Source organism: Cnephaeus nilssonii (genome assembly GCF_951640355.1).
Source record: "Cnephaeus nilssonii genome assembly, chromosome: 6".
In the NCBI taxonomy this organism is placed as follows: domain Eukaryota; kingdom Metazoa; phylum Chordata; class Mammalia; order Chiroptera; family Vespertilionidae; genus Cnephaeus; species Cnephaeus nilssonii.
Genome location: NC_137077.1, coordinates 96,778,014 through 96,791,439, shown reverse-complemented (window position 1 = coordinate 96,791,439; position 13,426 = coordinate 96,778,014). Strand labels below are relative to the sequence as shown.

Below are 13,426 nucleotides of genomic sequence, written 5' to 3'. Positions count from 1 at the left end.
TCACCCCAGAAGTGAAAGAAAAATGCACATACTGAAGGCCCTCTTGCTAATTAATGTATTCAATTATAATGTGCACTTCATATTACCCAATAAATACTTTCATGTGGCATGACACAGAGGTCAAAACCAAGATGTAACTTTTTACTAAGTGCTAGAGCCTTGCAGGAATTAGCATCTCAAACAAAATGTTGGTAGTTTCTGGAAATTTGGTTTATCTGCAATTGCATTCTTAACCTTTTCTCCCCCTTGTCAGCAACCAAATATATTTTACGAGATTTAATGTGAGACTTAAGCTTTTAATAAGCTACATCTTGAGGAAAGAATATCTTTTATTATGAATTATGCTTAATTAACCTCACACAACCTTGGTAGAGGCTCATGATCTTAAAATCAAATTTTAGAAACATGATACTTGGGGATTTATATTTAGCTGAAGAGGTCATTTATCACATAGGATTATGCACTATTGGAAACAAGGTCTGTGAAATCAAAGACAGATGTCTCTCACTTGAAATAAAACTAATGTACAGAGCTTCATATTAAAAACAAATAAACTAGAAATCAATAATTTTAATATAAAAGGGAACAGAGCTCTCACAATATAATTTTCAATGGGTCTCTGTTAAAATTCCAATTTAAATAAAATTTGTTATATAAAAATTCAGTTAAAATTAAAAATATACCATTAGAAGTGATTTAAAATTAACATTAAACTAAATTCCTAAAAAGATTGTGATTTGGGGGAACAGTGATTTTTTTGCAGTATGTTTATAAAGCTTTTAATACATAAATAGTGATGCTATTGATCATGAAGGAAAAATTATTTCTCTGAAATCAGCCTTCTAAAGCTTTGAGCCAGAAAAATAACTAACATAAAACCTAACACCAATGGGTTCATATGTGCCAACAAAGTTCAAAATAGCTTGATATTCTAGGCCTTCAACTTAACTCTGTGATTACTTTAGTCGAGTTTTTTTTTTTTTTAATCACAGCTTTATTGAGATAAAAATTCACTTACCATAAAACTCACTGTTTTAAATTGTATAATTTGGTAGCTTTAAATATATTCACAGATTTATGCAACCTTCACTACTATCTGATTTGAGAACATTTTCATCATCCCACAAAGAAACCCCATGCCCCCTATTAGTCACTCTCCACTCCCCTCTTTCCCGAGCACCAATCTGCTCTCTGTCTCTGTGGATTTGCCTGCTCTGGATATTTCATATAAAAAATTATATAATCAGTAGCCTTTTGTGTCTGTGTTCTTTCACTTAGCATAATGTTTTTGTCTTTGTTTTTGCTTTTCAAACAAGAAAGATTTATTTTCTCACGGTACCAGAAACTGGACTCAAAGGTGTCAGAAGTTTGATTTCTTCTGAGGCCTCTCTCTTCAGCTTGTGGATGGCTGCCTTCTCACTGTGTCCTCATGTAGGCTTTCCTCCACATGCCCTAGAATTAAGTTTTCAGGGTCATCCCTGTTGTAACATGTATCAATACTTCATTCTCTTTTATTGCCAAATAATATTTCACTGTATGGCTATATTACATTTTGTTTTTCCATTTAGGTTTCCACTTTTTGGCTATTATGAGTAATGCTGCTATGGATACGTTTTTTATATGGACACTAGAGGCCTGGTGCATGGGATTTGTGCACTGGTGCGGGGCGTAGTCTGCGGGGATCGACCTGCTATGGGAGCGCTGCTCATCCCAGTCAGCCGAGTGGCACTCCCACTGTGGGAGCACACTAACCACCAGGAGGCAGCTTCTGCGTTGAGCATCATAGTGACTGGTCAACCAGTCATTCTGGTCATTCTGCCATTCGGTCACTGGGCTTTTATTGTATAGGACGCTTTTAGTTTTCTTGGTTAGATACCTAGGAGTGGAGTTCCTGGATTGTATGTTTAAATTATGTTAACCATTTGAGGAACTGCCAAACTGTTTTCCAAAGTGATTGCACTACTTACAAGCCTACCAGCAATACATGAGGGCTCCAATTTCTCCATATCCTCACCAACACTGTTATTGTCTGTCTGTTTTATTTAAGCTGTCCTAGTGGGTGTGAAGTGGTATCTCACTGTGGTTTTGATTTGCATTTTCCTGATGACTATTGACATCTAGTATCTTTGCATGTGCTTACTGGCCACTTATATATCTTCATTGGGAAAACGTCTATTCAGGTGTTTTGCCCATTTGAAATTGGGTTATCTGTCTTTTTATTAGTCATCAGTATCTTTAGAATGCAATTTCAAATTGTACATTTGGTATCAATTACTGTGATTTCAGAATCACAGAATTTTAACCTGGAAGGGATTGTAAAAATTTAAATCCAGCCCGCTCTGTTAGCAGATGACAAATGTGACATGTCCATGGTCACAACAGAGCTAGTTAGTAGCAGAGCTGGGGAGACTGACTAAGTAAAAAATAGAAGCATAGACATTTCATAATTTTTATTTGAATAAGTCCCTTTTCAATAGAGTAGAGGCAAAGGGGTGACATCTGGAAGGAAGTGGAGCTAAGGTACTTGTTTCCAGGTGGCATTCAACTAGTAAAAGCACTTTCCACTTAGATCATTAAGATGGCAGTTGTAGCCGAAACCGGTTTGGCTCAGTGGATAGAGCGTCGGCCTGCGGACTGAAGGGTCCTGGGTTCGATTCCGGTCAAGGGCATGTACCTTGGTTGCGGGCACATCCCCAGTGGGGGATGTGCAGGAGGCAGCTGATTGATGTTTCTCTCTCATCAATGTTTCTAACTCTCTATCCCTCTCCCTTCCTCTCTGTAAAAAATCAATAAAATATATTTTTTTTAAAAAAAAAAGATGGCAGTTGTATGTATTTTCTTCAATATATTTTTATTTATTTCAGAGAGGAAGGGAGAGAGAGAGAGAGATAGAAACATCAATGATGAGAATCATTGATTGGCTGCCTCCTGCACACCCCATACTGGGGATCAAGCCCGCTCCCCAGCAAGTGACCTGACCAGGAATTGAACTGTGACCTCCTAGTTCATAGGTCGATGCTCAACCACTGAGCCACACCAGCTGGGCAAATGACAGTTTGCTTAATGTACTTTCAGTCAAACTTTACATATGAATATTCTCTCAGCCTTAAAATGATGAGCTGTGTGTGGTTCTTCATGACCTATAGTGGGAGTTCACTCTTTTAGGACCCAGCATGGTAGCTTTGAAAAAAGAGCCTCAATCATTTGGGCTTTGGATGTGTTTGCAAAATAAAATCATAGTTTCCTTGGAATTTTACTCTCTTCCCACTGAAGTCCAAGAAAGTGTTGCATTTACTGTCATGAGATGAAGGTGAAGAATGGAGAGTGGCATTCCAGGACAGCCTATGCGGGGGGGCTTCTACCCAATGCTTGGCAGTGGGGAGAGAAGGGATTTTTGTTAAAGGGTCATGATGTTCTATTCTCTTTCTTACCTACCAGATAATACAGAACAGACAAACAATGAAAATAATATTCAGACTAGGATAACACAATGTCAGTGTTCACCTAAGTCCAAGGACGCATATTGTTTTTTTAATATTATTAGCCCACACTGCTTACTAGTTTTTTCTAAGAAAGAAGTATGTGATAAAGCGTATTTCTGTGTTCTGCATTGTGTTTTTTGTTTATTTAATAATTTTCCTGATATAAGGAGATTTCTTTGCCCCTCATAATTATATTGTAGTTTACTTAGAAGAAAACAATAGTTCACAGACCACCTAGTTCACTGAGAGGGCAATAATTCTTGTAAGCCAGACTTCTAGGTTACCATGGCAATCTGTTTTGATCCCCATCTGAGCTTCACAATGGTGGAGTCATTGTTAAATTGTAGCACTCCACCCTCGGAAATGAGGTATCTGGTGGATTTGTTTCTGAACGAGCAGTGTGATTCCAAGCTACTTACTAGGAAGATCAAACTAGGTTGCGAAGGGTGTGAAGCTGCACCCATATGTGGACATATTTATATCTTTATATATATATCACTACTGAGATGGAGAACGTATCTGTCATGCAGTAGGTAATCCAAAACATGTTAGTTAAATCATTACTCAAACAGGTATGTGGATGTTAAACTGCCTCGAATAAATATTTTAAGGCATAATGTCATTTGAAAGCATTTGAAGAATAAATATTTCACTTTTCTTTTACTTTACTGGTATTAGTTTTCTTGTTAAACTGTATCTTGGCCCCTCCATTGATCTTTACGAAACTACCTAGTTTCCTGTTAACTGAGGAATGGCGATGTACTCGGCGTCCAGTTCCTTGGAAATACAGTTTCCTTATACTTCTCCTTTCCTTTGTTTTAATGAACTTCTTTTATCTGGCTTCCTCATTCCAAGTGCAAAGTTAATTGATGTCAGTGGGGATAAATTATATAGCAAAATATTTTTCTTAGCCTTTTCCAATAACCCGATTTTTGTCACAATGTCTTATTTAATCACTCAGCTGTGTTGTCTTCTTTCGGTTGGAGGATGGAATGGGAGTGAAGAGAGGAGTGTGCAGGTGGCATATTCTTCATGGGATCTTCTCTCTGCTGGCATGTGGGTGATCCTTTGAGGTCAAAGGTTCTCTCCGATTAGGATCAGGATTGCTGATAATAAAGAAAGACTCATTCGATTTGGAAACCAAAACTGCAGGCAGTGGGAATGGCCTGTACCTACCAGGAAAAGGTATCCTTTTCCCCGTGGCTTCTCCTAGATGAGAAAACCCCTCAGCTCCACACAAGCCACAGAGCTTACCTGCAAGCAATGCCAGAATTTTCCACAGGAAGTGGTGCTGGGTCTTTTCCAGCACATGAACAATTGCTCAACCAAATCCCCAGCATTGCATGCCTTAAAGAAGGACAGAAATCATTCTGGCCTAGACATTTCTCAGGACAGGTATTAGCAAACACTGGCCATGACTTCAGAAAGGCCTCGCGTGCCCATGCATCACTGATTTTGAGCTAGACATTGCCTCAGGAGACCCATCAATGTGAGTGAAGTATAGAAGGCTTTCCCGAGGTGCCTGAATGGATTGACTTGTTCTGTGGGGGGATGTGGTAGACCAATTGTATCCATATAAATCGGTGATTTTAATTTAACTTAGTTAATATTGAACCATTTTTTTCTAGTAGTAATTTTATACCATAACCTATTATATGTAAAAGTTACTTTACATATAATATTAATTTATATTATCAACAACACCAGGAAAGCAGAAAATGCTCCTTTAATATCTTTGCAAATACATGCCCAGCACACTATTCCCTGACAAGTGGAGAGGGGAGCAGGTCCTGTAGCTGCTATGCCAGGCAGCACGGCCACCACCTACCTGACACAGCACTGAATCCACACCCAACACCAGTGAGAAAGGGTGTGGGTTCCCCAGTTTTACACTGGAGGGTACAAGGAGCAACAAATTCAGTAATGACAAAAGCCACATGGTGAGTAAATGGAGAAATTAAACTTCAAATGCAGCTCTGCAGACCTTTAAATGAATCTAGTTTTCATTTTTTATTTTTTTAGATATTAGGACCCAAGAGAAACACTAGAGAGCACTGCTAGACTTAAATGTGGAATTTGACATGTAGAGCTCATCTCTCAGACCTGAGATCTAACATTAAAACCTGGAGGACTGTCCAGCTCAATCTTCCACCTTGAAAGCCACTGTATAAATCTATTTTTTAAAGTAAAAAATATTCCCTAAGATTGGCTCTACCTAACTTTCCTCCCTCCCAGAGTATCTTTCCTCCCTCCCAGAGTATCTTCATTCCCTCCCCCAACTCTTATCCCTGCTAATCCGGGGCTTTTACTAGACCTTGTGCTACCTCAGCTGGAAGAGGAGAAGGAAGGTGAGGAGAGGCTGTGGGAGCAGAGGAGAAGGAGGTGGAGATACCTTTTTTTCTTCTTTTTTTAGAGCAATAAATACCTTTATTATATGAGCTAAGGTAAGAGGAAGGACAATTTATTTGCCTTTCTGGGCCCTGATTGTCCTCAGATAAAACTCCAGCTCCTTGCTCTCCAGCACAAAGCCATCTGCTCAGCCACATTGGCCTGGTCTTGGAGCGATGCATGCAAGAATCTTCCCCCTCTGTAACTGCTCCTCTAGAAGACTACTGATTGTGGCATTGTTTTCCCTTTCTTCATATTTCTTCTGAACTTTCCTTTTTTTTTTTTTTTTTTATCCTCACCTGAGGATATATTCATTGATCTGAAATAAGCAATTAATTTACTGAGCTCCATCTGACTAGTCAATGAGAGCTTCAGGAGAGAATCAATCTCCGTAGTGTAGGTGGCTCAAGTAGCCCTGAAACAGGGACTGTTGGTAATGGAAAGTCAGAGCCAAGGTTATCCAGTCCAGGCTCTCATTTTCCAGATAAGAGAACTGAGTTGTGGGGAGAGGAGTGACCTGTCCAGGCTCACGCAGCCAGTCAATAGGATGGATATTATTATTGTGTGGTGTAGAGATGTAGAGATTATAAGGCACGTTTGCAGTTTATTTTATTGTCTTACAACAATCCTCATGAGATGTGCTTGTCAAATGTCATGTAGGAGTGAATAGTTTGTTTGTTTGTTTTTTCTGTTCAATGATAGAGAGAATTTAGAGATTATGTATTAAGACAAACCAAATGGCATCTAAAACTGATTTTGGCTCTAGAATTAGTTTTCCAAATGAGGAAAATAGTTCAGAAAGAAAATGACTTGCCCAAAATATCATGGCTTAACTAATGGCTGAGCTCTGTTTAGAACCCAGAAAAATTTGTATGCTTTGTGTTCAGAAAAAAAGATAGGCCGTATATACAGTTGACCCACACAGGTATTAGAACTATATTTTGGATGACATTGACATTTCATCCTGAGAGTTTTTAATAAGTTACTACTGTTGACTTAAGAAACATCCAAACCTATGAAGAATTTTTACAAGTTTATTTGAGCAAAACTGACAACTGCCAGGAAGCAAAATCTCAACCAATTGAAAAATGCTCTAGAGAATGGCAGTTTTGCAGCTTATTTTATACATTACAATCAAAGGAGGAGACATAAGGAGGCTACATGAAATCCACTAGTGGTAGATTAAGGGGTGGGAGAAAGCAAAGCAGGGAAATCTCTGGGACTGGATAAAAAGTCCAATGGAGATACATACTCCTGTTGCATTGCTGTGTACAGTATAGTTTTAACATTAACTGCACATAGAGATGGTATTTGGGAACAAGATAACAATGAGGGGTTCTGTGGTCTCCTGCTCTGGTGCCAGCGGTTGTGCCCTGAGAGGTCTGGAAAAGGAGGCTACTCTGATGTTTCAAAGGTATATTATGTTAGATGCAAAAACAACAACAACAATGGACAGGTTCACTTAAGGTTAAGACTGACCTTTGTCAAGGAAGCTACAGGCCTAGGACTTGACCCACCAAGATCCACTTTTAGTTAGAAACTTTGATGTGCCGACCATCCTCTGTGATTACTTTAGGTCTCTAAGTATGTAAGGCTGCCATGCTGGCCTCCTCTCAGGTGTAGTATGTGGCCCCCTTTTTGTTCACACTTTTGTGGTCTTAATGTAATTGCATTTTGAACCATGTATAAATCTATTAATGTTCTAAAATAATGGGCTTTTGGATATTATTTAAATCATCCTATCTAATAAAAGAGTAATATGCAAATTGACCATCACTCCAACACACAAGATGGCCACCCCCATGTGGACACAAGATGGCCACCACAAGATGGCCGGCAGGGGAGGGCAGTTGTGGGCGATCAGGCCAGCAGGGGAGGGCAGTTGGGAGGGACCAGGCCTGCAAGGGAGGGCAGTTGGGAGGGACCAGGCCTGCAGGGGAGGATAGTTGTGGGGGAGAGGGGACCAGGCCTGCAAAGGGGAGGGCAGTTGGGGGCAACTAGGCCAGCAGGGAAGGCAGTTGGGGGCAACCAGGCCTGCAAGGGAGGGCAGTTAAGGGCGACCAGGCTGGCAGGGGAGGGCAGTTAGGGGTGACCAGGCCTGCAGGGGAGGGCAGTTGGGGGCAACCAGGCCTGCAAGGGAGGGCAGTTGGGCGGGGGGGAAACCAGGCCTGCAGGGCAGGGCAGTTAGGGTCAACCAGGCTGGCAGGAGAGGGCAGTTAGGGGTGACCAGGTTGGCAGGGGAGGGCAGTTGGGGGGGACCAAGCCTGCAGGGGAGGGCAGTAGGGAGGGACCAGGCCTGCAGGGGAGGGCAGTTGGGGGCAATCAGGCCTGCAGAGGAGGGCAGTTGGGGGTGACCAGGCCTTCAGGGGAGGGCATTAGGGTCAACCAGGCTGGCAGGAGAGGGCAGTTAGGGGTGACCAGGCTGGCAGGGGAGGGCAGTTAGGGGCAATTGGGCCATCATGGGAGCAGTTATGCATCGATCAGGCTGGCAGGGGAGTGGTTAGGAGGCAATCAGGCAGGCAGGCAGGCGAGCAGTTGGGAGCCAGCAGTCCTGGATTGTGAGAGGAATGTCCGACTTCCTGTTTAAACCCAATCCTGGTGGGACATCCCTTGAGGAGTCCCAGATTGGAGAGGGTGCAAGCTGGCCTGAGGGACACAGCCCCCCCCCCCATACAAATTTCATGCACCGGGCCTATAGTTTTGCATAAAAGGATATGTAATATTCACAAGTCTGACTTGGACTAGAAAAAAGTAGTGAATTAAGAGAACTTTGTATTAGGTGTACCTTCCTGCATATGAAAGTTAAGTTAAAGATGAAAAGTCACCTTTATGGAAAGATATGACTTTAAAAAAAAAGATGAGAGGGCAATTTACAAATAATACATTTCAAAAATTTATTTTCCAGGATCTAGTTCAGGTTCAAAATTAAAAAGTCCTGAACTGAATTTAAAAGGCACTCAGCACGTCATACAAGCAGGCAAGAAACTATCTATCAAATGCAGGTAAGTGACTGTCAGTTTGGGGATAATCTGGCTGCCCTTCCTAAGGCGAAGTAGAAATGTCACCTCTCAGAGTAGAAAAGTAGAGACTTCAGTGGTCTCTTGTGATTTGCAAAGTGCAAACCACACGTGTCCTGCTTCACATGGAGGTAATTCACCTCCCGAAGAGACTCACTCACTCAAAGGCAAACAGGGGAAGGGATGCCCTAAACATTTTTGCATCTTTAATCTGAGTTGTTGAAAAGGTTTTCCAAATGCCTTGCTTTTCTGTAAAGAGAGAGATGACTACACTTAAGAAAGGACCTCAGAACAGTGCTGCCTAATGAGATGGGTGCCTCGGAGCTGGCCCCCAGCCCTAATTGTGTTTTATTTTCTTATCTGTGATTGCAGGGGGAAAGCAGACCACTCATGGTCTTTGCCTGAAACAGTGAGTAAGGAAAGCAAAAGGCTGAACATAACTAAATATGCCTGTGGAAGGGGCGGCAAGCAGTTCTGCAGCACTTTGACCTTGACCACAGCCGAGGCAAATGACACTGGCTTCTACAGCTGCAAGTATCTATCTCCTACTTCAAAGAACAAGCTAACAGAATCTACAATCTATATATTTATTAATGGTAAGACTTCCATTTTCTACATTTTGTTTTTTAAAGCTTCTCAGAAGTCATAAACCTACCCTGTCCCATTGGAAAGGGAGCTTTCCTAGGGAGTGGGAAATAAAAGGCCCGGGGAAAAGGTAGAAATTTTTAGAATGCATTTTTAAAAAATATTTTTGTTGATTTCAGAGGGGAAGGGAGTGGGAGAGAGAGATAAAAACATCAAGGATGAAAGAGAATCATTGATTGCTGCCTCCTGCACGCCCCATATTGGGGATTGAGGCTGCAACCCAGGCATGTGCCCTGACCAGGAATTGAACCAGTGACCTCTTGGTTCATGGGTTAGTGATCAACCACTGAGCTACACCAGCCGGGCTAGAATGCATTTTTAATGCTTTTCTTGAGTGTTCATTTCAATTAGAATTTTCATGGATTGGTCGGTCAATTGTATGATCCCTGAAGGGAGAGATTCCTGTTTTGTTCACAAAATAGTATCCTGACTGGCGCATAGTTGGATGAATAAATGAATGACAAAATTTTAGTTCTATCTCTTAATTACTGAGAAGCCCAAAATATAATACAAAAAAATTTTTTTTTAATATATTTTATTGATTTTTTACAGAGAGGAAGGGAGAGGGAGAGAGAGTTAGAAACCTTGATCAGCTGCCTCCTACACACCTCCTACTGGGGATGTGCCTGCAACCAAGGTACATGCCCTTGACTGGAATCGAACCTGGGACCTTTCAGTCCACAGGCCGACGCTCTATCCACTGAGCCAAACCAGTTAGGGCATAATACAAAAGTTTTTTGTCCTTTAACACAACTGCACACTCTTACACGTTAATATTGTAAAATGTTGTTCTTTCTGCTAAATTTATAAATGTAATATTCCTAATTGTCTCTTGAATGCTACAAAATTGGTTCCAGTTGGTGAAGTTGTATGAATTCATGATCCTTAAGCAGTATCTACACTAATAAAAGAGAAAGATGCAAATTGACCATACCTGCGTGACACCCACCAGCCAATCAGGAGTGGGTATGCAAATTAACCCAACAAAGATGGTGGGTTAATTTGCATATGCAGGCGCCGAGGGGCCTGGGGCAGGATGCTCACATCATCACCATGGTAACGACGCAGGTGTTCCGCACCGCCCCAGCTGCTCTGGGCCTCTGGGCAGCATGAGAAGGCAGAAAGGCGGCTCCAGGCCAGAGCGAAAGCAGTGCTGGCAGCCAGGGGAAGGAAGGCCCATTCTTGCACGAATCTTCGTGCATCAGGCCTCTAGTAATGATATAAGAGTTGGCATGTGCCATTATATAGGGCAAATAAGGGCAAAAGGTAAAAATGAGTCATTTATCAGTTATAATTTTTATGGTACTATTTTTCCTTAGAGAACTAAAAAAAAAGTAATATTCAGAGGGAAGAAGTGCAAAATCCTTAAAGAAATAAAAATTGATGGTAGAAATGGATCCCTGAAGAAGTATAAGAAGAGGGCCTGTTAAATTGTTCTTCCTTGGCAGGGAATTTTTTTTTTAAATGAGGCCCTAGAGAACATAAAGCAAAATTAGTAGGCACCTTAGGCACAAAAGCAAATTAAAAAGCATAGCAAAACAACCAACCAATACATTTCAGTAGCCTACATACACATGCATTATGGGATGAGTGAAAGAACTGGATCCTTGCATTGGAGGCAATACATAGAATTACATTTTGGTGGAAATCTTTTTGAATTTTTGAAATAAGGCAATTAGACAATGTTTTACCGGAGCATGGCATGTAATTAGCAGATTCAGGATTAGTCTTGGGAGACAGTAGAACAATCGGATGATATTGGCAGTAATGTCTTTTTGTTTTAAATCCTCACCCAAGGTTATTTTTTCTATTCATCTTTAGAGCAAGAGTGGAAGGGAGGGCAGGGGAGAGAGAAAGATTTAGAGAGAGAGAAACATCGATGTGAGAGAGACACATCAACTGGTTGCCTCTTGCATGTGCCCTGATTGTGATGAAATGTAAACTGAGTTATGTGTCCTTGACCAGGAATCAAACCTAGGACCTAGGAATGCAATCATCCCACTTAAAAACATGAGGAAGTAGACAGGGATCTTTGCCAAGGGAAGTGAGCCTCTGCTACAGGTGGGAAGGCAATGACAGGCAGGAAGCCAGGCAAGGCGGAGAAGGTGCAGAATGAAGGAGAGACTTTCAGAGATGTGCTTTTGCAGCTAGAGAGGAAGTACAAAGTTTGACAGCAGTGGAAAAGGGTATATATGCAGACATATATACAAAAGGGTATATATGCAGACATATATACAAAAGGGTATATATGCAGACATCTGTCTCTTTCTCTAATTCCACACAGTAGATTACGCTTTTTCTGGCATTTGTAAAGGAAAAAAACACAACACTTTATCTCTGTCTTTCTAGGGGAGTGGGGTAAAATTCATTAATACTAAAATTCTCATAAATGACCTCCTAAACGTTTATCATAATATGACTTGCAAATAAAATAAATAAGTAAAAAACAACTCTCTCTCTCTCTCTCTCCAAAAAAAAATAATGTTCAACTCTTTTCATCTTTAATTCCTATACTGTTCAACAGACCTCGTGGGTTTATGGAGCCAGTAGGTAAGGGCATACAGAACCCACCTTCTTCAGTCCCTTTGATAATAGAGGAGAAACTTACCTATTTAGAATTATTTCCATTTAAACTGTACAACAAAGCAGATCTGGCCAGCAACCATTACTGTGAGTGTCAAATCAATTGGTAACCTCAGCCCCATGAGGGCAAGGTCCATGCCTGTTTAAATGCCTTTAATCTGTAATGTGCCTCCCTGGGACAGTGCCTCATATAGAAAGAATTCACTAATATTTGTTCAATGAATATAGGAAGTGATTAACAGACTGTGTAGAATAAATACTATGTTGAAATTGGCATTAAGGATAAATTCCAGGCTAAGTATAAAGAGTGCCATGACTAATGATTGATATCTGTTATTAGATTGGGAGGGATAGTAATTGGCCATTGTGTCTCATATTTATCATTCCTACTGTCCTGTGTAGTCCAAAAACATTAGCATAAACATACAAGTCCCAGTATCTCAAAACTCCTGCACAATCTGGTTAGACACCAGGAAATGGTCTATTTCAAAGGCTGTGTTCTTGGAGAAGGATTATGAAATGCACTAATTGTATTTTATAGGACATTAGTATCCTACCTAATAAAAGAGTAATATGCAGATTGACCCTAACTCCACTACACCCACAAACCACACCCACAAGCCACACCCACAAGCCAATCAGGAGCAAATATGCAAATAAAGCCAACCAAGATGGCTACAGCCACAGAGAACAGGAGAGAGGCTTGGGTTTCCCCGGTAACAAAGGAAGCCAAGCTTTCCACCTGCCCTTGCTAGCCTAAGCCTCCACTCAAGGCTACAAAGTTTCAATTATAGAAGGTAAACAAATCCAAATAGAAATGGCGGCAGCTATGGAGCTGGAAAGAGCAGGAGGCAAGAGTTGCCTCCGGCAATGGAGGAAGCAAAGCTTCTGCAGCCCTGGCTGACCTAGGCCTCCGCTCCAGGCTACAAAGTTTCAATTATAGAAGATACACAAACCCCAAAAGAAATGGCTGCTGGCCACGAGTGAGCAGGAGGCGTGGCTCCGCTCCAGGCTACAAAGTTTCAATTGTAGAAGATACATAAATCCCAGATACCAGGGCCTCTGCTTGGGTTGCCAAGGGGCGTGGCCGGCCTGCAAACCACCACAGGCCCTTCACCCAGGCTGCCCCACACCCCAAGGAAACCCCCAACCTGATCCGGGATACTCTTCAGGGCAAACCAGCTGGACCCCACCCCTGCACCAGGCCTCTATCCTATCTAATAAAAGAGTAATATGCAGATTGACCATCACTCCAACACACAAGATGGCTGCCCCCATGTGGTCAAAGATCTTACCCCCATGTGGACACAA

General features: G+C 41.5%; 1 protein-coding gene across 2 annotated transcripts in view; it reads left to right on the top strand.

Annotated features, from left to right (window-relative positions):
• Nucleotides 1-13,426, top strand: part of FLT1 (fms related receptor tyrosine kinase 1) — a 208,018-nt gene that overhangs the window by 25,282 nt on the left and 169,310 nt on the right. For both annotated transcript variants that reach the window (XM_079773671.1, XM_079773672.1), the window contains exons 2-3: nt 8,776-8,872; nt 9,260-9,483. In XM_079773671.1, coding sequence (XP_079629797.1) covers nt 8,776-8,872; nt 9,260-9,483 — 321 coding nt within the window. The remainder of the gene's footprint in view (nt 1-8,775; nt 8,873-9,259; nt 9,484-13,426) is intronic.